Raw genomic sequence first — 26,528 nt, forward strand, 5'->3', positions numbered from 1 at the left:
GGGGTTGACTCAGGTGGAGATATCCAAGACAGACACAGTCAGCACGGGTTTAGGGATAATGAGATCCTTCCAGCATGTTACACTGAGAGGGGTTCAAAGGGCTCTTCGAGGTGCCTGCACACACCTCTTGGGTTGCCAGTCTGCTTGCTGTTGTTCATGTATGCCCTCTTTGAAGTCTGAAAATCCCTATTATTTCACAGTCAATTTGCTGCTGTTTTTCCAAGGCCAATATTGTCTCCAGCAAAGCTCTATTTCTGTCGGCTTTAGTCTGTCAGTTCAAGCCCTGCCATCATCATGGCAGCATGGCACAACTGGAGGGTGGTGACGGGGAGTGCGAAGATCCTCCCTGAGCAGTGCTCAGGTCCAGGCTAGGGTGTCCTCCAAGGAACTCAGGCTTTTCTGCAGCCCTGACCTTCTGCTCCAGTCCCACCCAGTATAACCCACTTGGGTGCTGGTGGTTAAAGCCCCAGCCTTTTCATGACAGCCGTTCAGCAGCAGATGAATGTGGAGGACACTGGGTGTTTTTATTGCTGTCGAATGCCAGGGAAAACCAAGAAGCAGAGGGCTGATGTGGCTTCTTCCAAGTTACACAGTAAATAAGCAGCACAGTTGGGAAAAACCCAGGGTCTTCAGAGTCCCCACAGTCCGCACCAGATCAGCCTGCCTCCCAAATGTTTACTAAAGAGACTGGAGTCTGATTGTTTTTACTTTATTTTTAATTTTTAGACGCTTCCCTCTTCAGGCTGTTTGCCTGTTCCACAGTGACCAGTATTTAAACAGCACTAGCAGGAAATGTTTGGGAAATGTGTTTTAAAAAACACAGTTCTGCTAAGATGTTCTTTTTATTCCTGGTTTATACAGAGGCTTGGGATTCACAAAGAATGAATCTCTTGTTGGTAGGAGCAAGTAAGGCAGCAGTTTGTTTTGGAGCTGTCTTTGTCATCACTGAGGGTGGGACTGATCGGGGTGTTGGGGGGTCACTTGTGGTCCTACAGTAAAAAAGGGCTTTGTGGTCAATTATATTTTGTATTCTTGTAGCTCCTCTTGAAGCCAAAGGTCCAAGTTGGAATCTTTGCCTCTGGAAAGCTCTGCTTTGACACCACATACAGCTCCAGTGGAAATTATGGAGCTGATGCTGAAATTATTGGGTGAGGTTTTCTGGACTGAATTACACCAGATGACAAGGCTGAATGATGTTAAGTGTCCCCTTGGGTCATGATGGCTAGGAATCTTCATGGATATCTCCAAGTTTAAATTAGTGTGTGGAGTTTCATGGAAGTGTTGTTTTGCCTGCTGCTGACAATGGCCATGTGGGATGGTCCACGTGTCAGAAAAAGGTTGGGAAGACAGCTGTGCTGTCACAAGTATTTGCTTCATCCCTTGCCTCCATCCCAGGAATACAGCTGTGGATAAGCATCCTAAGAGGGGGATAACATCTTGGAGAAATCTGGAGCACATCCTGGTATCTGGCTACAGAGTGATGTGCTGGTGCAGGCAAGGGAAGGCAGTAGTTAGATGAGAGGCTGGTTCAGACCTGTGTTGTCCTCTGAACCAGCTGGGAAGCCCATTTCTGAGGGTATGAGGGTGTTTATGGGGACAAGCCACAGGCCAAGGCATCAATAGCTGGTGTTTGGGGTCTAGGGCACAGTGCTAGGCATGTGGAGGAGCCTGGTGAGCCACAGCACCCACAGCACCATCCTGCCAGGGAGCTGCCTACTCCTGCATCCAATTAAACTGCTGGAGCGACCTGGAGAGGCAGCAAGGATTGACTCAGGGCTTGGCTGGGATCCTGGGACCCACACTGCAATTCATCCAGCAGAGTAAAACAAAAAAAAAAACAAAGGCACTGGGATTTTTAATAAGTGTTTAAGGTCTTGGATTTGGGTCTGGTCAGTCATTTGATGCAGCCACAGGACTCGTATTAGTGGGTGGGAGAGAAATCCAGTCTGAGCATGAGACTCTGTGGGTTTGCACCCAGCTGGGAAGTTGTCCTTGTGTCTGGGAGCAGAAGTCTATTCACAGTTGCTCCTTGGGGGCTGCCAGGCTCCAAGCAGAGCAGTTTGCACCAGATGGTGCCTGCAGCATCCTGGAGAAGTTCTTCTCCAGATTCCTGGGTAGAAGCAGGCTCCAGCTTGGATTCATGCTGACCCTGGTGCAGTCAACAAGAGCATCAGCCGTTGTGACAGACTGTGCCCAACATGAGATCCTCCAGCAGCTCCAAGCAGGGGAAAGAGCCAAGTGCTCCAGTGTTATTACATGCTGTTGTACCCCATACCAGTGTTGTGTTCAGCTCATTCACAATATTTTCATCCTTGTTCACATGCTGCATCATAGTCCTTTGCCAAGCTCCACATTAATTTGGGGCACAGTGCCTGGAGTTGGGTGAACACCGTGCCCAGCCCATGCCCATGTAGGCACACCTGGGAAGGAACTGATCAGATCTGGGTGCCAGGGCAATCTGGGGGTCAGAGCTGCTCACGTGTCAGTCTGGAGAACTGCAGGAGAAATGAGGAAATACTTCCCACATCAGCCCTTTCACAGCCATGCTCTCCCAGCAAAGCAGCCACAGTTGACATTACTGGGATGGCATTACTCTGAGTGGGCCAGAGACACCAGAGCAGTGCTCCAGCAGCTCCCACTGCTGAAACACAGCTCCCAGGAGCTAGAGATGTAGCAGCAATCCCAGCGATGGTGCTGTTGGTGCAGCTCAGAGCTGCCCAGGGCACCTCCTGTGCAGCTCCTGCTGCCTCAGCCTGGCCACTGAGCTGGGCATAAAGCACTGGAATTTTCCTCTGAGGAGAAGTGACCTTCAGCTGAGGTGGCTCAGAGCCTGCCATCGGGATTAGCTGTGAAGGAGGTTTAGCAGCAAGAAGCTTTTGTACTGCTGTGAGGCTCTGGGTCTGTAAGGGCAGCTGTGCCAAGTGTTGAGCAGCCTCGTGATGCCCTTACAAGGATTACAGGGGCTGATGTCTGCAAAAGGATCTGCAGCAAGCAGCCATGCTGCAGGACACGCTGTCTCCCACACAGGTCTGCTGCTGGCTCCAGGGTTTTCCCAAAGTGTTGTCCTGTTCTCTGAGTTGCTAGAGATGCAAGGTGAACTCAGTACCCTGGCTGCAAGGGCACCAAGGCAAAGTCGGTGTCTGGCAGAGGTGGTACAGGACAGGGCTTGGAGAAGCAAGGGTTGAAAAAGAGGATGGCAAGCCCTGGAGTCCTCCAAGAACAGCAGTTAGGGTGTCAAAAGTGCATGACACCCCAGGTGTTGTGGGTGATGTGGGAAACAGGGACATTTCTGTCTCTCAGGATTTTTCATAGAGGTGCACAGAGAGAAAGAAAGAGAAAACAATTTATATTTCTGCTCCTCATTTTTCTCATGTGGAACGTGCTTGGAGAATTGTTTACCTGGGGTGATTGCTTGGTTGGATTCTGGTGAGGATTGTTTGAGCCTGGTGGCCAATCCAACCCACCTGGAGCTGGGCTCTCAGAGAGGGGCACGAGTTGGGAGTGAGTTAGATTTGGTAGTTAGAGAAAGTAGGTTTGTAGTTTTAGTATCTTCCTTTATATAGTATATTAATGTATTATAGCACAGTTATAATAAAGAAATCATTCAGCCTTCTGAACTGAGTCAGACATCATCATTTCTTCCCACTGGGTTCGCCTGCATTGACAATATGATGGGGTCAGGAGCACTGTGAGGGAGATGAAGGCTGTGTCAGGCAGGTGCAGAGATGCTCTAGCTCCTGTTTGTCCAAGACTCTCTGGAGAAGTGTCTGGAGGGCCCCATCCACAGCCAGCAGGGCAGGACTGCCTGTCACCTGAGTGGCTTGGGAGAACATCCTCCTCACACCCCACTCTCCCCTGCAGTCATGACCAGTTTGTCATTCCTGTGTCTGAAGCTGTGTGGTCCTCTTTCCCCTTGAGACACATTTCCTCTCCTGTGCTTGCAGGTTGCCTATGGGACCACAGAAAACAGCCCTGTCACCTTCATGGGGTTCCCCAATGACAACATGGACCAGAAAACCGAGACAGTGGGATACATCTTTCCCCACACAGAGGTGACCATGACCTTTCCCATGTGCTCCAGGTGCTCAGCAGACCTCACTCCATCCTCCCTGTCTGGGGCTGATGTCCAACTAAGCCCTTCTTCTCTTCTAGGCAAAAATTGAGGATCCAGAAACAGGGCAGTGTGTGCCTCTGAACGCTCCAGGGGAGCTTCAGATCCGTGGCTACTGCGTCATGCTGGGCTACTGGAATGACGCTGCCAAGACAAGTGAAGTGGTCACTGCTGAGAGGTGGTACAAGACAGGGTGAGTCTCAGAGCTTCTCCCAGATGGTCCCACAGGGTGGCACCGGGTGAGGAGGCATGGGTGTGTATAGGAGTGCTTGGCTGGGATTTCCAAAGTAGAGAAAACTGTCCCAGTTTATCCCTCTGATCTCTCTGTGACACTTCAGAACTGCTTTTAGCAGAGAGACCTCGGTGCTGAGTGTCCCTGCAGAGGGGGATTGTCACTGGCCACTTGTGCATGGAGGGATTGTGGGGGTACAGGGCAGGGCCAGGCATTGCCTCCCCCCTAAATCCTGGTGCTTGTGTGGTGTGGATGCTGCCAGTTTCTGTACGAGGAGCTCTTTGATCTCTTCCATGTGCTCAGGTGGCATCTCAGCCATTATCCTCTGACACCACCCTGGCTGGGTGGGAGCATCAGCCATGCTTCCAGCCAGCTGGGACAGTACTAGAAGGGTGCTGTCATTGCAGGGACCTCGCCACCCTCAATGAGCATGGCTACTGCAGAATTATAGGGCGTTGCAAGGACATGATTATTCGGGGAGGAGAGAACATCTATCCATCAGAACTTGAGCAGTTCCTCCACACCCATCCCAAGGTTGAGGAGGTCCAGGTGAGTGGGAGGAGGTGGGGTGGGTGAGAATCTGTTTTTGGGAATCCTGTACATAAAGCTTCTGGAATTGCTGCTTGGAACCTGGTTGTCTTTCCCTGTTTTCAGCATCAAATTCTATGTAATATTGGTAAGCAAGGAGGAGGGACAGGCTGATGGGATGGAAGTGGCACGGGGCATATGGATTGTGGCAATCTCCTTGTGTTCCAGCTGCATGTCTGCAAAGTGCTTGTCATTCTTCAGTTTTAAACTGTCCACTTTCATAACTCCCTCTGACATTCTTACTCAGAAAGCAGTCTGGAAGGACAGTTTTTACTGATAATTGCTCAACTCTGACATCCAGGAAGAATCTTCCAACAAGCCCCTGGAGATGAGGAGTGAGACTGTTTCACTCCTTTGCAAGACAGCAAAGATTTCCAGGACTGAGCAGCTGTTCCCTGTCTGCTGGGATTGTTCTCCTTCAGGTTTTGTGCCAGACAAGTCTCCCCATAAATAAACTGCTTATTTAGTCAGAGTTCTGCCGGTGCCAGGCGAGCATCTCTCTTTGGAACAGTCCCAGTGCAGATGGGTTGCAAACCAGCCCTGTTTATGTGGTTTCTAGGGCTTTATGTCACTGCTCTGGACTCAAAAGGATCAACGTGTCTCTAGCAGTTGGAGATAGTGGTTCAAGGCAGGGAATGACAGTAGGATTCTTGTGGAATAGTGGGAGCAAACTTTGGAGAGAGCTCAGGCTTGGGAAGCTAATTTCCTGGTGTCACAGGCAGTGACCCACTAAGATCTGTGATTATAATCCTTTAATTCAACCTCATCCCTCCCCTGCCATTCCATCTGGAGATCCCGAGGCACTCGTGGCTTGTCTCCTTGTTGTTTGTGAAACCTCTTGCCCCTTTTTTTTTGGAATCAGAGGGATGATGACAGGTCCACGTTGCATCCACAATGCTCCAGCACCCTGTGGTATGGATCAGGGAACACACCACGGCCAGCACACAGACCCTGTGGGAGGCCAGGGACACCCCAAGGGTCACACTGTCCATCTGTCCTGACCAGGTGGTTGGTGTGAAGGATTCGAGGATGGGAGAAGAGATCTGTGCCTGCATCCGACTGCGGGCTGGGCAGGACTGCACCAAGGAAGAGATCAAAGCTTTCTGCAAAGGGAAGGTGGGTTCCCAGTCCTGTTTCCTTCCAGACCAGTACACCCAGTGGCTGCTGGGGACTGGTGGATGAAAGCCCATGGATTTAGAGCACTGGGGGACCCAGCCCTGGCAGTGCCATGCTGTTCCTTCAGCCCTAATTTTTCTCTTCCCAGATCTCGCATTTCAAGATCCCACGTTATGTTGTGTTTGTGAGCCAGTACCCACTCACTGTCTCAGGCAAGGTAAGAGGGGCTGGGGCAGGGCAGGAACCCTGGCATTCTGTCCCAGCTCTCTCTGAGTCTCTCTCCCTGCTCTCTGCCCTCTATTCCAGATTCAGAAATACAAGTTGAGAGAGCAGATGGAGAAGCACTTGCAGCTCTGAGATTGGGAAGGCAGAGCAAAAACCAGGACAAATCAACCCTATTTCAGTCAGCTCTGAGTCTGGTTTTCACCTGTTCCTTGGGCTATGCAATGGAGACTTTCCCTCCCTGACATCAGGCTGATGGCACTTTTAATCAATAAAACAAAGTGCCTTTTTTTTTTCCCAGTAGGACTTGTTTCTTTGCCAACAGAAATACTGTGGTGTGAGGAAGGGATGTTTATTTCTGGAATTCTGTCCAGTTACTGAAAGACCTTATGAAGGTTTAAAAATTTTGTGTGTCTCTGATCAGCTTGGCTGCAGCCATTTCACAGGAGTTGAACATATGCTGGTGGGTATTTTATGGACACAAATGCCCTAGCCTGGTTTCCTATCCCAACCTTGGATGTTGTGAGACTCCTGGATCATTTAGGAGTGACTGAACCCCTGAAATGAGGGCCAGGCACTTCAGAGAATGAGACTTTGCATTGGGGCTCTCTAGAACTGGCTAGAAAAGCTCATTCTGTTCCCATACCTCCCCCAGGTGCTTCCCAAAAAAAACCCCTTCTCCAAGATAGACACAGCTTTGTTTATTTTGTTGTTTTGGACAAGACAGTAAGGTTGTTGCAGAAATACCAAAATTCCTGTCCCAGAATTGGCAGTGTGAAGCAGAGCGTACCTGGGACAGCATTTTACGGGAGTTATTTGGTACCTCCCAACCATGAAACACTCCTGGGAGAGGAGGGATGGCAGAGCTCCTCTTTGCCAGCAGAAGTGTCCCACGCCAGCTGCAGTGTAGATAATGTTGTTGCCAGCTCTCGCTGACCTCCAGCTGTCTCCCTCCTGCTTCCTTTCCAAGCAGAGCTGAGGCTGGGCCCCCTCCATGCTTGGCTTCCTCTGGTGGGTGGAGGGCAGTGCAAGAGGAGAAAGAAGAAGTGTCAGCGAGGTCTCAATCCTTCATCTCACAGCTGGCTGTGGGCTCTACCCATGGAAGCAGACGGCGGGGCCAAGTCCCCTGTCCACGTCTGCACTCTGAAAGAACAAAACGTGGATGGTTTGTGTCAGTGTCGCTCCAGCAAGTTCCTCTCCTGTTCCCACACTGCATGTGGGGCTGGTTTCAGCACTGATCCTTCCTCATTTCACTCACGTCTCCTCCCTTCCCTGGTTATCTCTGTCACCTTCCTTCCCAAGGGAAGAACTGTTACCTGCATGGCAGCAGTTGTTGCCAGGGACCTTGGGGACACAAAAAGCCTCTGTGACTGATGTCTAGGGAAGGACTCTTTACCTCCTTTTGCTTCCCACAGCACAAACCCAGGTGCAGGGCAGGCCTGCAGCGAGTGGAGCTTCTGCTCTTCTCCGTGATGAGTACCTCCACCTTTGGCACAACCCCTGCTCTGCCCACAGGTGCCCCATGTGCTCGCTGTAGCTGGGGGGCAGTGGATAAGTAATGACAGTGACACCAGCCCTGGCTAGTGAGGACAGACACACTGCTAAGAAAACCAGTGGGTCGTGGTCACAGCCAGCACAGGGGGAACAGCCCCTGCCACCCCACTTCTGCTCCTGTTCTGGGAGTGGGGCAGCACCAAACATGGGTGTGAGCTCTGGCAGAGCCTGGTACCAAAGGAGCCTTCCCTACCCTCCCATGCCTTCCCCAGAGCATATCCAGCCCTCGCCAGCCTCCCGCGGTGCCCCCTGCCCCTTCCCAGCCCCTGAGATAATGCATCCCCGGCTGTAAATACTCACGGAAGAGGAAAAGCTGTCCGTTTTGTCTGCCAGTGCAGCCTCCATGCGTGCAGTGCTCCAGGCTCGCTCAATGGCTTCTGCCCTGCCCGTGCCCGAGTCCCACTCTTATAGTCCTCGCTGCCTGCTCGGAAACTCCCCGGAGAGGGAAGGTTACAACAGGGGTGGTTTACACCGAACTACGCGTTTCTGGCCTGGAAACGGGAATCTGCAGTCCCAGCCTTTGTCATGGGAATTTCGGAGTTCCTCGTGACTATGAACACAGACAACTACTAACGTCGGGGTTCGTCAGCTGCGGGTTTGCACAAAACTTGAGTGGGCACAGGCCACCTTCCTCCGCCGAAACTCCGGAAAACCCTTCCCGGGCCCGCCCGGTGCAGGCGGGGCCATGGCGGCGGCGCGGCGCTGCGCCCGGGGCCTGGCGGCGGCGGTGCCCGGCGGGGCCGGCCCGGGAGCGGCCCCGGCAGCGGCACCGGGAGCGGCACCGGGAGCGGCCCCGGGAGCGGCACCGGCAGCGGCACCGGGACCGGCCCCGGGACCGGCCCCGGCAGCGGCACCGGGAGCGGCCCCGGGAGCGGCACCGGGACCGGCCCCGGGAGCGGCACCGGCCCCGGGACCGGCCCCGGGAGCGGCACCGGGAGCGGCCCCGGGACCGGCCCCGGCAGCGGCACCGGGAGCGGCCGCCCCCGCCACAGCCGCGCTCTACGTGCACGTGAGCGGGGACACGGGGGGACCCGGGCTGTGAATGGGCGGGGAGGCACGGCCGTGCACACGTGGGGACACGCGTGGGGACACACTCGGGGTCCTGGGGGTGTACACCTTGGGGGGCTCGGGGTCTGCACAGGTGATGTGAATGCGGCTCCCTGGGGCTCGGGGTCTGCACAGGTGGATGTGAATGCGGCTCCCTGGGGCTCGGGGTCTGCACAGGTGATGTGAATGTGGCTCCTTGGGGCTCGCACACACGTACGGGCATGTGGGACCCCGGGGTTGTGCACACCGAGGAGAGCCCTGCGTGTACGGGGCTGGCCTGAACCGAGGGCTCCCCGAGCCGTGCACACGGACGGTCACACCTGCGGGTCGTTCGCCTTGCGGGGCAGGTGGGGGGCACTGCTGTCCATGCACTGGGCCGGGGGTGTCCCCCTCAGAGTGGAGTGGCTGGGGGTGAGGGCACGGCTGTCCCCCACACGCCGCATCCCGCAGTGGCCCTACTGCCGCAAGCGCTGCTCCTACTGCAGCTTCAACACGTACGTGGTGCCGGCGGCGGACGAGGCGGCCGTGCGCGCCTGCCTGGTGCGGGAGGCGCAGACCCTGCTCCGCCTCAGCCAGGTGCGCAGGTGGGTGCGCAGCGTGGGCTCCTGCGGAGTGCCGGCCCCTTCCGTGCCCACCTGAGGTTTCTAAGGTTCCCCACCCTCTGCCCTACAGCGTCACCTCCGTCTTCTTCGGCGGGGGCACCCCCAGCCTGGCCAGCCCCAGCACTGTGGCGGCGGTGTTGGAGGCTGTGGCGGGCGCTGCCCGCCTTCCTCCCGCGGCTGAGGTCACGCTGGAGGCCAACCCCAGCTCCACCAGCGCGTCTCACCTTGCCGGCTTCAGGGCGGCTGGGGTCAACCGCATCTCCATCGGCGTCCAGGTGAGAGGGGCTCTCCCCGCCGCAGCCCCCGCAGCCCCCCGTGAGCCCATGGGCACCGTGCTCCCTCCGCAGTCGCTGGATGACGCCGAGCTGAGGATGCTGGGCCGGGAGCACACGGCGGCGGAGGCACGGAAGGCTGTGGAAGCAGCGCGGGGGCTCTTTCCTGGCCGAACCTCCATCGACCTCCTGTTTGGGCTGCCGGGACAGAGCCGGGACGCCTGGGCCCACCGGCTGGAGGCGACCCTGGGGCTCTGTGACGACCACATCTCCCTGTACCAGCTGATGCTGGAGCGGGGCACGGCGCTGGCAGCGCAGGTCAGGAGTGGGGCGCTGCCTGCACCCCCCCAGGATCTGCTGGCTGACATGTACCAGACTGCCCGGAGTGTGCTGGTCGCCTCTGGCTTCCGCCATTACGAGGTCTCCAATTTTGCACGGAAGGTGGGATGTTCCCCCTGCTGTGACCCCCAATGTCATGCTGGTCCCCCAGCAGGCTCACCCTCACCCCAGGGCTCTCCCACAGGGCGCCCTCAGCACCCACAACCTCTCATACTGGCACGGTGACCAGTACATCGGTGTGGGGCCAGGTAAGGGGGTGATGGAGGGGCAGTGACGGGGGAGTGTGTGGCCATGTGCCCTGGGAACTCCTTGTCCCCTGCCTGGCTGCTGCAGGGGCACACGGGCGCTTCGTGCCGCGGGCTGAGGGCGGCCACAGCCGAGAAGCCCGTGTGCAGACCCTGGAGCCTGTCGCCTGGATGCGGGAGGTGCAGAGCCAGGGACACGGCACCAGGAGCCGGGCGGTGCTGAGCCCGCTGGAGCAGTGAGTACTGGGGTCCTTCCCTGTGCCCCGTCCCGGTCTGTGCTGCCTCACAGCTCTCCGTGTCCCCACAGGCTGGAGGAGCTGCTCTCCCTAGGACTGCGCACGGATGAAGGCATCACACACGAGGTGAGGAGCCACCTGTGGGGACACCCCGCATCGATCCGATGCTAGTCATGCTTTGGATTGGGTGGCACCTTAAAGCCCATCTCGTTTCACCTCCTGCCGTGGGCAGGGACACCTTCCACTAGACCAGGTTGCTCTGAGCCCTGTCAAACCTCGCCTTGAGCATTTCCAGGGATGTGGCATCCACAGCTTCTCGAGGCAACCTGTGTCAGGGCCTCAGCTCCCTCACAGAATTTCTTCTCAATATCTTATCCAAATCTGCCTTTTCCATCACCCCTTTTGCTGTCACTCCATTCCCTTCTCCAAAGCCGCTCTTCAGTTCTCCTGCAGCCCCTTTGGGTACTGGGTTGCTGATGCCCCATCACTAACATCCTTCTCTTGCCCTGGGCTCACAGCGCTGGGGGCACTTCTGCCCCCAGCTCAGCCTGCAGGCTGTGTTCGGGCAGCCGGGGGAGGCTCGGGCGCTGCAGCAGGAGGGCTGGCTTGTCCTGGACAGCGGGTGAGCCCCGGGGAGCTGCGGGCAGGGCCGGGGGTCTCCTGGGGCACCGGCTCTCACCAGCACCTCTTTCCCAGTGGCCTGCGGTGCACCTGGGCCGGCCTGGCCGTGCTGGACTCGCTGCTGCCCGACCTGCTCTTGCAGCTGCGGCGGGTGCTGGGCGCTGCCCGGCACCCACTGAGTGGGGGTCCAGCTGAGGAATGAACTGTGAGCAGCCGTAACGGATAATAACAGATAATAAACTGAAACAGAGATTTTGGGAGTTCACTTAAGTTAACAAAATAAATTAAGCACTTATATTCTAGCTTGTAGAGTTATGTCTTGAATTTTAACCTTTTAATTAAGAAACATCTGCCAAGGTACAAAAGGGCATAAGAAAATGCACATTTCTGAAGCTTGCATAAAGAACAACACCAAAAAAGACTGAAGATACAAAGAACCCAGATAAAGAGTCTCCTCTGTCCCTAAGCCTACCGAGACTGACAGATGGTACTCCCATAAGCACCAAAGGACCGAAAGTGCATGTGCAAAGGAGAAAAGTTTAAAAGTTCAACCGTGAGGAAGACCACAATCTTCAGCCTCAAGAGACCACCACAGCAAACCACGCCAGAAGGGCGTGGACCTATTTAGCATGAGAGGCGAGGACAGGCGGGTCCAGGGGTTGAATCTGCATGGAAAGGTTGTGTAATGTATTGCATATAGAACAATTTCGTGTATAAAAGTTTGGGTCAGACTAAGGCTCAGCACACAAGTCTTGGAGAGTGATCTCACTAGTGCCGGGAGCTGGCAATCCGTACCCACTCCATAACTACACCAGATTGTGGAGTCTATTTATTTATTCCGCGTATCGCTTCAAAACCAAGAGCAGTGTGCTGGCTCAGGGGTGTTGGGGCCGGGGGGAGGTGTTACTGCCGGTATCCCGGTATTCCGGGTGTCCCGAACCCGGTGTCCCGGCGCCCTGCTGTTCTATCTCCCAGTGTCCCGGCACCCCAAAATCCCGCTGTGTCCGGTTATCCCGGTGCCAGGTGGTGTCCTGGATGCCGGCGTCCCCCCGCCCTGAGTTCTGTGTTCCCGGTGTCCCGGAACCCCGCCATTCCCGGTATCGTGGTGTGCCGGAGCCCCGCTATTCCCGATATCCCGGTGTCCCGGAGCCCCGCCATTCCCGGTATCCCGGTGTCCCGGAGCCCCGCCATTCCCGGTGTCCCGCTGTCCCGGTGTCCCGGCAGCGCGGCGCATGCGCGCGGCGCGGGGAGCGGTGCCGCGCCGCGCCAGCAGGGGGCGGTGCCCGGGCCTGTCGCGGCCCTATCGCGGCCCTATCGCGACAGGCGGCGCCGCTGCCGGACATGGCGGCGCGGCGGGGCGGTCGGGCCCGGGCCCGGACTCCTCCGGGTACGGCCGGGAGCGGGGCACGGCTCGGCAGCAGGGCCGGACCGGCTCCTTCCCTCAGCCCGGCGGGCCGCGGTGGAACAAGCAGGGACCGGCTCCTTCCCTCAGCCCGGGGGCCGCGGTGGAACGAGCCGGACCGGCTCCTTCCCTCAGCCCGGGGGGCCGCGGTGGAAGCGGCCGGACCCGGCCCCTTCCCCGGCCACTGCCGCCTGTCCTGACTGTGAATTCTGTGTTTTTGTTTAAAGGAGCGGGTCCCAGCGGGAAGGGCCCGGGGTGAGGGGGAGCAGCCCCTGGTGGGGACCCCGAGTTCGGCCGGGCCCGCAGCCGGCTCGGCCCGGGTTGGTGTTTCAGAGCTGCTCTTGCTGAAATCCAGGGTTGGTTACCCAAACCCGGCACAGGGAATCTGTGTGCTTGGAGCTGGAAACTTCCCAGGAATGTGTTGTTCCACCTGCAGGGATCTGTCTTTATTTGCATTTATCTTACCGTTGTCTTCCATCTGAATAAAGTGTGAGACACTTCACTCCTACTTGACCCACTTTGGTCTTTGCAGCTTCTCAGAGGTTCATTTTTTTTTAATTACAAGAGATGCTGAATTTGTTTGTTGCAACCTTGAAGAGAAATAATCACAAAACATAGTTCAGCTGGAAAATTATTAACCAGCCTGAGAGGAATAGGGTGCTTCCTTGGGAGACTGAAGAAGTCTCTTCATCTGTTTTTCAGGCAGGAAGGAAAAGACTTTTGGACAGTCCTCTTCAACAATTGTAGAAGAGCCTGAGCCTGAGCCTGTTCCATATGTTCTGAAAGGAAAGGACATCCAGGCACTTGAAATTAAGGTGGAGGACCTGGAGAAAGTATGTATGAGTATTTTTACTGCTAGAAACAGCTTCCCTAACTGACACTCTCCTTTTGGGTGTTTAACAGAGGGTGCTACCCATTTAGTTAAGCCAAAACTCACTCTGGCAGGTGAGTTTTCCTGCCATTTTGTCTGTCAGGACTTTTATAATGATAAAATGTCAGCTCATCAGGTTTAGTTGCTAGAAGTAAAGGATTATAAGTGCCTATACAGTTCTTTCAAACTGAAGCATAAGTCATCTGCCTCTTCAAAATTACATCTTCAATTTTCTGATCTAATAAGACTTGTAAGTTGTTTCATAGCTCTCATGACTTTCCTTGCAAAGCTCAGATCAGTGTGTGAGTGGAAGCATTTGAGTGACACAGCAGCAGAAATATCTTCTGGAAAGTGATATAAAACTTTCATTTTGTCCCCCTGTTATAAAGCAAGATCCAGAGGAGTGAGATAGTAACTAAGCTGGTATCTGCACAGCTATGCAAGGTGTCTTGTAGAGGAAGAATCATAGAAGATTTGGCTTGGAAAGAACCTTAAAACTCATCTATTTCCACCCCCCCCTGCCATGGGCAGAGACACCTTCCACTATTCCAGGTTGTTCCAATCCCTCAATCCAGCCTGGCCTTGGACACTTCCAGGGATGGGGCAGCCACAGGTTCTCTGGGCACCCTGCGCCAGGCCCTCACTACCTTCACAGGGAAGAACTTTTCCTAAGATGTAATCTAAACCTACTCTTTACTTGGAATCCATTCCTTCCTTGTCCTGTCGTTACATGTCCGTGTGAAAAGTCCCTCTCCAGGACTCGCAGGACCTTGCAGGAAGTGCACTGACATGACTACTGTGCATATCCTGAGAGGCTCAGATGGAATAAAGGTGAGTCAGTGTGTACCTAATTGCACTGTGACTGTTCATTTCCTCAAGCTTCATGCTCCACGCCTTGCCCGTGATGCTGGGAGAATTCTAGTTCAGAAGAAGTACCTTGTCCAAAAACACCGACCCAAGGAGGTGGCACATCTCGTAGCACATCCTCTTCCCCCCAGGGCACCTAGGGGACCACTGACTTTTCCTGGTAGGATTCAATTTCACTTCTTGCCTCTGGGTTTTGGTTTTGCTAAGCCAAACTTTAGTGACCTGGCTCTGGGCTTGGGTATTTTTATATGTGTGTTGTAGGATCAAGACAGTTTGATGATGGCTGTGAAGAGATCCTCCCTCATCATATTTTGGGAAGTCTCCAGGAGTTTAGGATGGAAGCCTTGGCCAGAAGAAACACTCAGGTTGGTTTGTAGAAAAATGGTGCTGCATAGCACTTTTCCAGAGGCAGAGTGTGTGCCTGCAGTACCTTTTGATGCTTTCCAGCACCTATCAGGAGCAGGGCAGGCCTGAGGTGTGGTTTTCCCAGCCTCATCACACTCTCGTGGGGGGTTTGCCTTTGGAGAAACTGCACCAGCTGGTTTATAGTCCTGTTGTAGTCCAGGACCAGGTCACGCAGGGAACAATTACACAGGCTTCCTCTTCCATACCATATGTGCCCTGCTGATGGCTTCAGAGAAGAGCTGGTGTTGAAATGCCATTGCTGGAGTGTCATTACTCAGATAAATATTTCCATTGTATCTTAGTGTGTCTCTATTGCCCTGGTTTCCTTCCTCTCAGATTGCTAATGTAAAAGTGCTATCAGTCTGAAGAATTCTTCCCTCCTTCCCTCTCCCATTCCTGTTTTGGTGTGCATGGAGAGGTTAATTTAATGTTTCATTTTTCATCAGCTAGCAGATGCTATTAAGGTGCCTCATCCAGATGTTACTGCAGCAGCTTTAGAAGAGGAACATGGAGGAGAGAAGAAAGAAAAGGCACGTCAGGCCCACCTAGTAGAGCACAAAGCTTTCCAGAACTGGAGGCATCATATGGCAATGAGGAAAAAGCAGGAGAAACACCTAGGAGGTGAGAGAAGCTAAGGAGGTCTAAGGAGAATTCTGTGAAATGCTGTGTGCAGGTGGAAAAGTTTGATGTCCCCAAGCCGCAGCAGTCGTTGCCAACCAGGGTTAATCCTACTGCCATTGCAGTCTAATTCCATGTTCTCAGAGCTCCCACACTGCTCGTGCTGTTGGCTCTGGATGTGGTGGAAAGGTGAGCTGGTGGCTCTAGCTGGGGAGAGGGCAGTGGATTTGGCAGGGAGCAGTGTAAGTGGGTTACAGGTGAACCATAACAGTGGCAAAGGGTGTGCCCAGAAGTGCAGCACCAATGATGTGATGTTTTTTTATGTATAGGAATTCTTCACAGGCCAGAGAATGAATTGCTGATGAACATGTCAGACAATTACAGGCAAATCCAAGAAGAACGTGACCTCATTGACCGGAGTCTCCCTGCCCTATTTCCTGGAAAGGTGAGAGCCCCACTTCCTGCGTGTCCTGATTGTGCTGCTCTTGCGACACAGCACAGACACTGCTCCAAGTAAGTCTCTGAAGTGCTGTCAGGAGGTGTTTATCAAAGCCACTCTGAATCCCTCAGCTTGGTGTCTGAGCAGAGCTTTCAGGGACACGAAAAATAAAATCTGAATTGTGCTGTGCGTAGCAGTCAGGGGAAAGTGGTGATGAGCAAGTGGCATTTCATGATTCTCACTAAAGACTGTTGTGACCTGGGAAGTGCCATGGGCACGTGTCACAATTGCTGTTCCAGGGGCAGAAAGGTCTGATAGCTTCAGGCTTGGATTTTAGTGATTGCCATGGACAAAAGGGGATGGGTAAGGCAGGACGGTTATGGGAGTATTGTGTTAAAATTCTTTTTTCACATTTATAGCACTATCAAAGAATTTGCATTTGTTTGAGGCTTTATTTTAATATCATTCAAATTTCATGTGCACTAGATAGAAGAGAGTTCTTTTGTCTTTGACAGCAGCCTGATAGAAATTTTGGCTTGCTCTGCAGAAATGGATAATTCATAGACTTTTAAAATGCTCAAATAGTCAGGGTTAGACCTCTTTTTAGCTTCAAGTGCCTCTGAAAATAGCAGGTATCTGCATAACTATCCACAACAATCAGTGGGAGCCTTTTTTTTGCCACCCTAGGGATACCGAGTGGGAAGTGAGTTCTGGAGCCTTCCTGAGCAAATTGGGGATGAACTCACCGGGCTGACTGTGACCCTGACCCGGACAGAGTGTGGGCACCCAGAACCACTCACACATGTGGGGAAACCCCGAACTGTCCAGAGGGAAACAGGTAAGGGAACACTGCAGAGAGGTGATTCCAAAGAAATGGGGCACAAGTGTGCAGGAAGCAGCTCCTTCCCTGTTGAGCCTCCTCTTTAAAACACTACAAGGCCAAAGTTTGGTAGAGAATGAAATTTGATTAGGCATGTGAGTGTGTAGAGAGTGAGCTCTTGTATGGGTATTTCCACAGGTCTGAAGCCTCCGAAGAGGATTCCTTGCCACCTAAACTGGGATAAGAGTCTTTTCCTGAAACATCGACAGCAGGAGCTAAAATCTCTCCTAGAGGAGCTGGGCTTCCATAAGCCGGTGAGAGGAACAAGGACATTCTTGTCAGATGCTGTAGAGTAACAAAATTACCAGGAGTTGGATTGAAAAAGGCATTAGAAAACTAAAACTTGGTCCCACGGTGCTTTTCATGGAAGTTCCCACATTTCCAAAGGGCCACACCTATGAAAGAGTTGTCTGACCTCCTGAAATGTTGCATGGAGTGGTCTAGGGGCCTCAGAATAGGATGCCAAACCAGCAGCATGCAGCTTCCAGGACCTAGACAAAGAAAAATCTGCCAAGTACTGGTGGAGGACTTTTTAGTGCTATGGGGCAGAGGGAAGAGATCTTTATCCATGTGGAAGACACACTCTGAAATAATCTCCTGAAGGCAGATGGCCCCTCCTCCTACAAACAGGAAAAAACTCACGTTTTTTTGTCTTTGAAACCTGTCTCTGAGGATGAGAAACATGTGAAGGACATTTTCTCTGTGCATCATTGCTACTGTGGGGTGCAATCATCTAGGATTCTATGAATCTCAGAATTGATTCTTTTCCTGTGTCCCTTGAGCATTTTTTGGATGCCTCCAAAAACCATTGTAGGAGGAAGAAATCACAACTTCACTTTACTTGGCTGAGTTAGTGCATTTGTCTGGTCTTTTAATGTCCTTTCTATGTAAAAGAGCAACTGTGAGTTGGTAATTTCTGTGTATGTCCAGGATCTGGAAGGACTGGAGGTGATTGGGAAAGGGCAGCCTTTCACATCTGTCTCAGCTGAGGCTTTTCTACATACCACCATTTCTGAAGAAATTGAAACCCTGTAAGTTCTACTTCATGGCATACTTTGTGGCAAAATAAAGAATTTTGGTGTGCACTACCAGTCTGTGAGGATATCCTTAGCTGTTCTTATCCAGAATTAAGACAAGTCTCCACTGGACACAATAAAAGGCATATTCTTATATTATAATCACCAGATCTAGGAGCCTTTGTGCCTTGGGGCCTTGTGTCTAAGGAGCAAGAATCAGAGAAAAGTTTTGTTGAGGCTCTTCCTCCAGTCTCCACTCTTTGTGGCTTCAGAGCTTAGATCAGGCTGGGTGGGATTCTACTCTCAATTACCTCCATTTGACTGTCTTTTTCCACCCTTCCATCATTACTTTCCTAGTTTTCCCCGTCTTGTCCATCTGTTACAGGCACAGCCTGAGGGCCTCTTGTCCTTTTTCAGTCATGTACTTGAGACAGGTCTCATTCTTTAATATTCTGGCTGTCCTGTCCTCCTTGCCAGTGGCATGTAGCTAGATGGGTTCACCACATCTGCAGGGCTCTGCACCTAAACAGATTAGTGTGTGAGAAAATATGAAATGGAATTATTTCTTACAGGGTCTTGCAAATCACCCCTGGTTCTCCCCTCTCTGGAAGTGAATTTCACTCCATGAAAATGCTGGCTTTTGTTTTTTTTAGCAGTGACCCCGTAGGTGGCTTCTTCACTGCAGTTCCAGAAGCTGAAAGAGTTCCATCTTTAATTTTCTGTGGCCAGCCTGCTCGTTGGATCAAGGGCATCACTGCTTGCAGGGTAATTGTGAGATTTTAATTGTTTAGTCAAGCTAAGCCTATTTGAGCTCCCAAGTCACAGTTATACAATACGTGTCACTCCAAGGCCACAGAGTGGGGGATTTATTCTGAATATAATAGAGTATCCCTATGTTTGCTTCAGAGTGATCTAGGAGCACAGGGGCTCTGGTTGTGGTGTGCAGTTCAGATTCCCAGGCTTTCTCTGGATAGTGGCCGCTTCTTTGGACCTGCCTTACAAGTTCTCCTACAAAGGCTCAGCCCCTTATTTGAGCTATGACTTCATGCAGGATAAATCCTACCAGACAGAGTAGAAACTGTTATCTTTTTCCTCTTCCTTGTAGAAGGAAATTGGTATTGCTGCTCGGCTCACCTTTGAGACTCTGGCTAGTGAGAAGGCTGAAAGCTTCCTGACAGTGATCAATGATGGCAGAGCTGCCATTTGGTACAACTGGATGAGGCTTCCTCAGCAGATCCCCTCCAGAGAAGTCAAGGGGAGGAGAGTGCCCTGTTTTTACTTTGATACCAGACCAGGTATGAGACCTGCTGATCTCCAAGACCTTTGTACCTCAAGCACAGAGCAGGAATTTAGGAGTTACCTGGGATGTGGAGTCTGACTAATGGCAGAGCACTGCTGGGTAATTTCTCTTGAGGAAGCCACCCTGGGTGTCAGAGCTGACTCACCCCAAAAGAGCTGTGCAAGGCAGATCCCTCTCCTGGAACTTAAAGGAAAGAGGCTTCTGCTCTGAGTATAAATGGGTGGAATATTGAGAAGTGAATAATTTTCTGGTGGAAAATGGGTCATAATCTTCTGGAGAGAAAACTGAACTTGCTGTAGGAGAGTGCAATGGGAATAATGCCAGTTCAGGAACATAAGGGACTGAGAGTAAATCTGGAAGGAGAATGATAGCTGGATGAAGTGTGATAGCCAGCTAAACTATGGGGAAAGAGCCTCCTAGAAAGATAAGGACACCTGGGGTGGTGTTGGAAAAGGGTCAGGCTAACTGGGTGGTTTCATGCACACCAATGCATTTTCTCTCTTATTTCAGGTGTAATTTTGCCTGGAGAAAGTCGGAGGTTTTCTTTTATTTTCAAGTCAGAGAGAGCAGGCATTTTTAGTGAGCCCTGGGAGTTTAGGACACATCCTCTGTTATTAGGAGGAGCTCTGCTTCAGGTGACCCTTTGGGGAATTGCTGTGTATGAGGATAAATTTGCTGACTTCAGAGAGAAATTGGAGGTAACCAAGCATGTAGCTGGGTAACTGAGCTTTGAACTTTATATGCAAATAGAGGATAAGGGTGGGAGTGGACAACATGGTATTTTTATTGTTGTGCAATTACTGCTGAGAGTGAGATTTACAGAATGTCTGCACATACTTGTGCAGGTTTGCTAAATGACATGAGGAGCTCTGCAGTCTATTGTAATGTTGTCACTAAAGACATGACTCTGTCTCCTAAAGTGCTCACACTGGTCCTTTAAAGAATGAAATTTCTGTTGGTAATTAATTTCATTAGTTACTTAGTGGGAAGTAGTGTACTGCTGTACACTTTTATAACAGTTAAGGTATAAATTGAAAATTACACCATGCTTTGAGAAGTATAGTTTGGGGGCAGGATTTGTAGAGTTTATTTGAAAAGCTGTTGGAAGTTTTGCTCTGCTCAGCGGGGTTTGCAGTTGTTCATGTCCTTAAAGCTCAGTATAATGAATAGTGTGGTTACAGGTGGGACTGAGTTTGTGTGTTTGCATATGGAATGAGTGCTCACACATGCTGTTGTTGTGGTGCCTCAGAGTGAGCTGGCTGCTCGAGAAGGTGCTTCTATAGTGAAAGACATCCTGAATGAACTTCTTGACCAAGTTCGGACGCCTGAGCGCACCCCATCTCCCGTGGATGCCTATGTCACAGAGGAAGAGCTGTTCCACAGGAAAAATCCCCAGGTGATGCTTGCTACTGTATGGACTGCACAACTGAAATAAGTGGGGAGGGCAGATCCATGGGGCTGCTGCATCCCTGGTATTCTGAAGCTGGCAGAGTCTGTTGTGGAGGCTTTAACAGTTGGGTTTGAAGAGGGAAGGTGCAGCTCATGTTTACCTTTCCCCCCATTGTTACAGTTGCATTATCAGCATCAAGTGGTAAAACAGCTGCATAAACTATGGAGACTGCACCTGCCTGTGCCTTCAGTCTTGGAGGAGGAAGAGTCCTTGGACCAGAGGAGCACTGCAGGGGACATGGAGTACCAAGACAGCACCTTGGAGACTCCCTCTGCCTGGAGCAGCACCACTGAGCTCCCTTGTGGGAAGTACACATTAGAGGAGGCTCCAAGGCAAAGGAGCACTGAGAAGGAAGAAGCAGGTCCTTCAGGATGGAACCTTTCCCTCGAGGACCTTAAACAGGTGGTCACCTCTGTTCCCACAAGCTGATGGGGTGTTAATTCCCCTACAAACTGTATGCTCACACTGCCCCAGTGGAGCCCACCTGAAGGGCTGCTGCCAATATGCTGGGAGTTTGTGAGATTTACAAGATTTACTTTTAGGATGTGTGTTTGCTCTGCTGACCACACCTTCAGTGATCTTGTAAAGAGATTCTCAAGAGAGACTTTGTGGGCTGTTGTGTGAAGAAGAAAAGAGAAGCACACAATATAATAGATATTTTAAGCTCTTCCCCTATTAGCTTTCTGTCATCCCAGGACTGAATGTGGAGGCAGGCTGGGTTTACAGCCTCCTGTGTCTCCCCCAAGGGCTCTTCTCCTTTGAGAGTCCTTCCTATTCATCATAGAACTAAGGGAGCACTCATGACAGGCTGTGGATAATGTACAGACTTCCTTAGATTAAAGCAAGAGTGCTTTGGATTCTGTCAATGATTTTTCTGTAGTGCTCTCTTGGAAATGTCTCTGTTGTTTTTATAAAGCTTTACTAGGGAGCCTTCTAGCTTGATAGAATCTCTGTTTCCCAGAACACCTGAAGTTGCAAGGGGCTTAATATCAGTCTGATGAGGAAATCTGGGTTTGTTCTGCATATCTTGGGTACCTTGGCCATATTCTAGGTGTGTAGGAAGCCTCATCTGGGTGTGTAAGTGCCCAGTGCAGCCTGGTTTCAGACTAGTGTCCAGGAAGAGAGCTGTGGGCTGCTCCACTGAGCTCAGGGACTGAGAATAAAGACTGAGAAGTGTTTCACAGCCCCTGTGAATTTTCTCTCACAGGCTATAATGTCAATCTCTGGGGAAGAACAGCAGGAAGAAGCACTGACCCAACTCAATAAGGCAGCTCTGGAGCTGTGTGTTGAACAGAGGCCAACTCAGTCAGACCTGCTGTATCCAGTCTGGTGGGTTTCCTTTGCAAGGAAAAGCTTGTGGAAACACTGATCAACAGCCTCAGCAAACTCTCTTGCAAGTGTTGTCCTCAGAGTGCACATAATTATATGAGGTCTAGAAGTCATCTTTACACCCTGTTTTTTTATAGCTTAATTGTAGCAGCTGTCTAGGACCCAAATGCCTTTTTTTTTTTTTTTTTTTTTTCTCCTAGGGATAAGTTTAGACTATTAAATGCATGTAATTTTGGAGAGTGTACAAGATTATTTCTGGCAAGATTATTCCAGACTGTATTTATGAAACCTTTGGGTATTTTCTGTACCCTTTTACTCAGATAACTATCTCCTCCCTCATACAGTCTCTCTGTTCTTTGCTCAGGCTTTCAGACTGTAAACATATCAACAGCTTTGAGTTGCTTCTAAATTAGAAGGATGCAGGTTCCTCTTGGTAAACACAGAGCAGGTTAATTTACCAACATGTGTCACGTTGAGGAGCAGACCTAGTTTCACAGTAATATTTATGGGTTCCTGGGAGCCTGCTGATTTGCAAACCATTGAGACCTTGGAGGTCTCTAATATGAGGAAAGCAATTTAGCATCCCCCTGCACAGATGTTTAGACAGTGGGTGCTGTTTTGTTGGCTTAATTGCACAGGACAGCTTCACTTCTGGGCACAGGGTCAAACAAGGTGGTAGTTGCTTCACTGTCTCCCTTCTGATCTTGACCATTTTCTCAGCCTCCAGCTGTGGCGTAGAGCAATTGATGACTTGGTGAGTTGCTCTCTGAGGCTGAGATCCGTGCTTGGTTTGACTAAGGAGGACACCTATGTAGAAGCTGTTCCAGAGGAAACAGGTAAATGGTGGTTTTAGCACAGCAGCTGCCTTCTGTGGGCTGTTGGAAATACAAAAAACTTGATGAATTTGAACTGAAATGTCAATTTAAACATGTCTCCCTGGGGAAGAAGCATCAGGAAGAAACCTGACAGATTGTGTGACATTAACAATACTAATTGGGATCTGTGGTTTGGCATCAGTAAAAAAACACCCCCACAAAAAATGCCTTTTAATTCAGCTAGGTTTAGCCATGGTTTTCACACAGACTGACCCAGAAAATACTGCTTCAATGACACCTCCTCATTCCTTATTTAAATAAAGAAGTCTTCAAGTCTATTGTTTTTCAGTGCAGTACATCTCAGATTAATAAAAAGAGGAGAATATACTGCAAAAGTAACACATTCCCACTGTGCTAGTGCAGTGGGATGGACTTTCTGGATGTGTGGATGCTTTTGGTTAATTGAAATCCTTTCTTTTGTAGAGGAAGTAAAGCAAGGAGGAACAAAAAAAGGAGGAAAGGAAGACAAAATAGCTAGTAAGAAAGAAGAGAAAATGGATAAAGAAGGCAAAAAAAGTAGAGGGACATCAGGGAAAGCGGTAGGTGTTGGGATGCCTGGTGAACCCTGAGTGCTGGAGATAATATGATCATCCTGAGGTTGTGTACCCTGAGTTTGAGCTGATTTCCAACCCAGTGAAAGAGGTGCTGCTGCTGGGAGATGCATCTTGAAGCAGTCTGAGCAGTGTCCTGACCTATGTCCCTTTTTCCCTTGGTCTTTTCCTGATTAGGATCATTCAGGCAGCAAAAAGCTGAAAGCAAAAGATGAGAAGCAACTATCTTCCATTTCTGTGCAGGACATGAAAGGGAGAGCAGAGTCCATGAAAGGAAGAGATGACAAGAAGGTGAAAGAGGAAACTGCAACTACAGATGGGGCAGAACCTGTTCAGGAGCAGGTGGACTCTATTTTACTTGAAGCATACCAGGAAAAGCTCTACATTGAAGTAAGTCTGACCAAAGCTTGTGTCCTTGTCTTGGTTTTGTTCTTTTCTTGTAAGGCACACTGAGGCTCAGGGGGAGAGGCAAGCATTTTGTTAAACTCAGAAAACTGGCAGACATATGTCCCTTGTGCTGCAGCAAGGTAAGTGTGAAATGCAAATGAATTTGTTTCAGCCTGGAATCTGTTAGCAGAAATTCAGCCATCACACAGCCACATGCGGGACTTCTATCTGGGATGTCTTTAGTGTTGCTTGCAGACTCTGGAGGGATCAGCTGAATTAATTGTACTGCAGATAATGTTAAACACACTTCATAGCCAGGGAACTTATTACTAGAGCTCTGTCAGCAGCAGGCTGCCACTTCTGTGTGCTTATGTGTGTGCCCATATGAAAATGTCAGAAACCATCTCTGTCAGTCTCAGCCTCAAGATTTCCTCATGTGTTTTCACTGCAGCTGTCTTCTCTCAATTTCTGCAGGTTTACAGGCTGCTAGATTCAATGGTGAGTGAAATGGTGTCTTTATTTGAGGATCTGAAGCAGTAACTTGCTCTGAAGTGGGAGTGAAGCCCTTTGTATGTAGAAATAGACTTGCTTTTAAAAAAATAAAATAAATAACCATATTTACACAGATGGAGTGGAGATTCTTCTTTCTGAAGTGATTCAGTGATTACAAATACCAGGCTGCCTCTTTTCTGACACACTGTGATGTGAGACTATTGCTAGATCATCTGTTACTGCTACAGATGATGCTTGCCAAGAAGAGACAAGGCAAGAAGTATTACCACCTCAGAAAATATTAAGACTGGAAAATACTGGTATTTCTGCTAAAGGAGAATTTAAAAGTGACATTTAACATGAGGTATATTCTTTATGTCTTGATTTGCTTTGGACTTGCTGACAGGAGGCTTCTCTGAAGCATTCTGGATCCCAGTAAAAACACTCTCCCAAGGGGTGTGCCACCCTGCCTGGTTTTGCACTCAGATTTCCTTCTTGTGCTGATCTTGCCATCTCTTTCCATTGAGCTCCAGGTACCCATGCCCCACTCTGAGCCAGGTTTTGCATGCTTCCTTCCAAGACTGATCACTCTTAAATGAGTGAAATTTGTGCTGTAGAAGTTGTGAGCCATGGTAAGTCCTCATGGTAGAGCCACCCCTCCTGTTTGTCCATCTGCCTGTGTGTCTGGGCTCATCACCATTTTCCATGTGTGTGCATCACTGCTGGAATAGGGCTTTTTGTGGAGTCATCATTGGACTTGGAGCAGGTTCTCGAGGCAGAGTGAGCCCTGTGTGGCATCTGTCTTGACCTGGTGTCAGTAAGTGCCACCTTCCTGCTAAAGTAGCTGGACAGCATTCCCCAGAAAGGCTTTGGCCCTGCAGAGCAGTGACATCAGTGTAGATCATTAACTGGGGATGGTGATCCAGCTGGAGCTCTTAGGCAGCAGATGCCTATCCATGCTCAGCATCGCTCAATCATGAGTTCAGTGGCTCCAGGTGTGTCCCTTGGGCACGTGCCCCTGTCCCTGGGCTGGCACAGGGCTTGCAGCTGCACATGTAGTGTGAAATGACTGCTCCTTCTGCTGCATTGGTGTCTTCTGCTTTCTCATTTTAACTCCTGTGCTGTCTCTGGGGAGAGGATCTGTTTCTCCCCTTGGCTCCATGGCAAAGAACAGCTTGTTTTTTTCACTGGCCAGGTGAGTCTCTTCATCTTTTGAGATATTTTCTCTTAGTGGGGTGTGGGGAAGCATTTTGGTTTCTGTAGCAGCAGGAGCCTCCTCTGGCTTAGTGGGCACGGACCCATAAAGGTCTCTGCTCAGCATTCCTGGAGTGAGAATTTCAGCAACATTTTGAGAATTAGGGGGAAAAAGGCCTGAAGTTGGGGTGTGTCTCACAGGCTCTGACAATAGCTCCTGCCTCCCTGGAGATGATTATCAGCTTTGTGAATCTGCCCAACTCAAACTGCTCAAGCCATCTGTTTCTAGGAGAGAGGGAGTCTGCATGTTCTAGAGGACACGTGATTGTTGAAGAGGCAGGAATCCTTTCATTTGGTAGTTTTACCTTAAAGGATGGCAAAGCCCATCCATGTCTCCATGGATCCATATCTTCAGTCCTATTGAAACCAGGCTCCATGTGTTCATCTACCCACAGGAAAATCTGTTAATACAACACCGGGTAGATGAAAGTTTTACATCAGTCACGTACAATGGAAGAATGTCCTGTGCTGGCATCTTCCCTTCCAGGGAGGAGACTGGTAGCAGAGGGCAGGTGGGCGGCATAGAAGTTCTGCAAAGGAGAACAAACCTGTGAATAGTCTAATTTCTTGTCATAATTTTTGTCATAATTATTGCCAGTGCCTCTTCCAGCCTTGGACAAGACTGTCCTCAGGGGACAAGGTACAAGGAGCATTCAGGAAGGGATGTGCTGGGCCAACAACTGTGGTATTCTACTCTATCTCTGGCTGTTGCAGCTTTTTGTGAGCCAGCTGTTTTGTTTTTTTTTTCTTTTTTTTTTGCATTGATTTGTGGAAGTAACAGAACAGGAACTGCAGCGGAATTAGAGGTGGCTTCCACAGAGTAGCTTTAGAAACATACACCTCTTATTTACAGGCCTAGTGTGAGATATGGGCTCTGTCCTCAGTAAGGAGACTCTCAGGGCTGTCAGCCCTGCACTCTGCAGGATACTGTAAGGCTGAGTCCTTGCAGCCAGGCAAGGAAATTAATCCTTCTCCTCTCCCAAGCGTGGGCATTATTTGTATTAGTGTTAATAATTTGTGTTGTGTTTGCTAAATAACCAAGGTGAGCAACCTTCCTGGCCTTGGGAGTTGCATTCCAAACTCATCATGTGAGTGGGGCCTGAAGACACCATCACCACCAGAGAGAATGGGAAGAGGGGGAATTGCAGGAAAATGCTGCAAGCAGAAGATGACAGTACATTTCCAATGGCAGAGGGGGTCTGGGTGA

The 26,528-nt window shown here is 50.7% G+C and overlaps 3 protein-coding genes and 1 long non-coding RNA gene across 4 annotated transcripts in view; 3 read left to right on the top strand and 1 right to left on the bottom strand.

Moving 5' to 3' along the window:
* Positions 1 to 6,558, top strand: part of ACSF2 (acyl-CoA synthetase family member 2) — a 36,815-nt gene extending 30,257 nt beyond the window's left edge. The window contains exons 11-16 of the mRNA XM_021554988.3: positions 3,945 to 4,052; positions 4,153 to 4,304; positions 4,751 to 4,892; positions 5,937 to 6,047; positions 6,196 to 6,264; positions 6,354 to 6,558. Coding sequence (XP_021410663.2) covers positions 3,945 to 4,052; positions 4,153 to 4,304; positions 4,751 to 4,892; positions 5,937 to 6,047; positions 6,196 to 6,264; positions 6,354 to 6,404 — 633 coding nt within the window. The 3' untranslated portion in view covers positions 6,405 to 6,558. The remainder of the gene's footprint in view (positions 1 to 3,944; positions 4,053 to 4,152; positions 4,305 to 4,750; positions 4,893 to 5,936; positions 6,048 to 6,195; positions 6,265 to 6,353) is intronic.
* Positions 6,559 to 6,955: 397 nt separating this feature from the next.
* LOC110484391 (uncharacterized) lies at positions 6,956 to 8,519 on the bottom strand. The gene is made up of 2 exons (XR_002467739.3): positions 8,124 to 8,519; positions 6,956 to 7,412 (listed from the first exon to the last, which is right to left on the bottom strand). It is a non-coding gene; the product is annotated as an uncharacterized LOC110484391 (long non-coding RNA).
* A 717-nt stretch (positions 8,520 to 9,236) lies between these two features.
* Positions 9,237 to 11,487, top strand: RSAD1 (radical S-adenosyl methionine domain containing 1). The gene is made up of 8 exons (XM_021555545.2): positions 9,237 to 9,454; positions 9,543 to 9,747; positions 9,820 to 10,185; positions 10,268 to 10,331; positions 10,417 to 10,564; positions 10,636 to 10,690; positions 11,083 to 11,186; positions 11,261 to 11,487. The coding sequence occupies exons 1-8, from the start codon at positions 9,237 to 9,239 to the stop codon at positions 11,385 to 11,387; spliced, it is 1,287 nt and encodes a 428-aa protein (XP_021411220.2). The 3' UTR covers positions 11,388 to 11,487.
* A 1,030-nt stretch (positions 11,488 to 12,517) lies between these two features.
* MYCBPAP (MYCBP associated protein) lies at positions 12,518 to 25,575 on the top strand. Its single transcript, XM_077787440.1, is given in 21 exon segments — positions 12,518 to 12,572; positions 13,290 to 13,420; positions 14,338 to 14,485; positions 14,587 to 14,690; positions 15,177 to 15,351; positions 15,678 to 15,793; positions 16,475 to 16,625; positions 16,806 to 16,921; positions 17,598 to 17,698; positions 18,337 to 18,448; positions 18,789 to 18,978; positions 19,494 to 19,681; positions 20,233 to 20,379; positions 20,554 to 20,835; positions 21,641 to 21,762; positions 22,483 to 22,598; positions 23,061 to 23,176; positions 23,366 to 23,642; positions 24,050 to 24,073; positions 24,685 to 24,699; positions 25,463 to 25,575. Coding segments are annotated over 21 exon segments (2,790 nt in total). The 5' UTR covers positions 12,518 to 12,526.
* Positions 25,576 to 26,528: the final 953 nt, after the last annotated feature.

The sequence above is a fragment of the Lonchura striata genome, chromosome 19, assembly GCF_046129695.1.
Source record: "Lonchura striata isolate bLonStr1 chromosome 19, bLonStr1.mat, whole genome shotgun sequence".
NCBI classification, from domain to species: domain Eukaryota; kingdom Metazoa; phylum Chordata; class Aves; order Passeriformes; family Estrildidae; genus Lonchura; species Lonchura striata.

Excerpts from the sequence above, each read along its gene's own strand:
- RSAD1 (XM_021555545.2), top strand. The coding sequence starts at position 9,237 with ATGCACTGGGCCGGGGGTGTCCCCCTCAGAGTGGAGTGGCTGGGGGTG. Across the intron at positions 9,748-9,819 it reads GCATCTCCATCGGCGTCCAG|TCGCTGGATGACGCCGAGCT; the intron begins GTGAGAGGGGCT and ends CTCCCTCCGCAG. Across the intron at positions 10,565-10,635 it reads GTGCTGAGCCCGCTGGAGCA|GCTGGAGGAGCTGCTCTCCC; the intron begins GTGAGTACTGGG and ends GTGTCCCCACAG.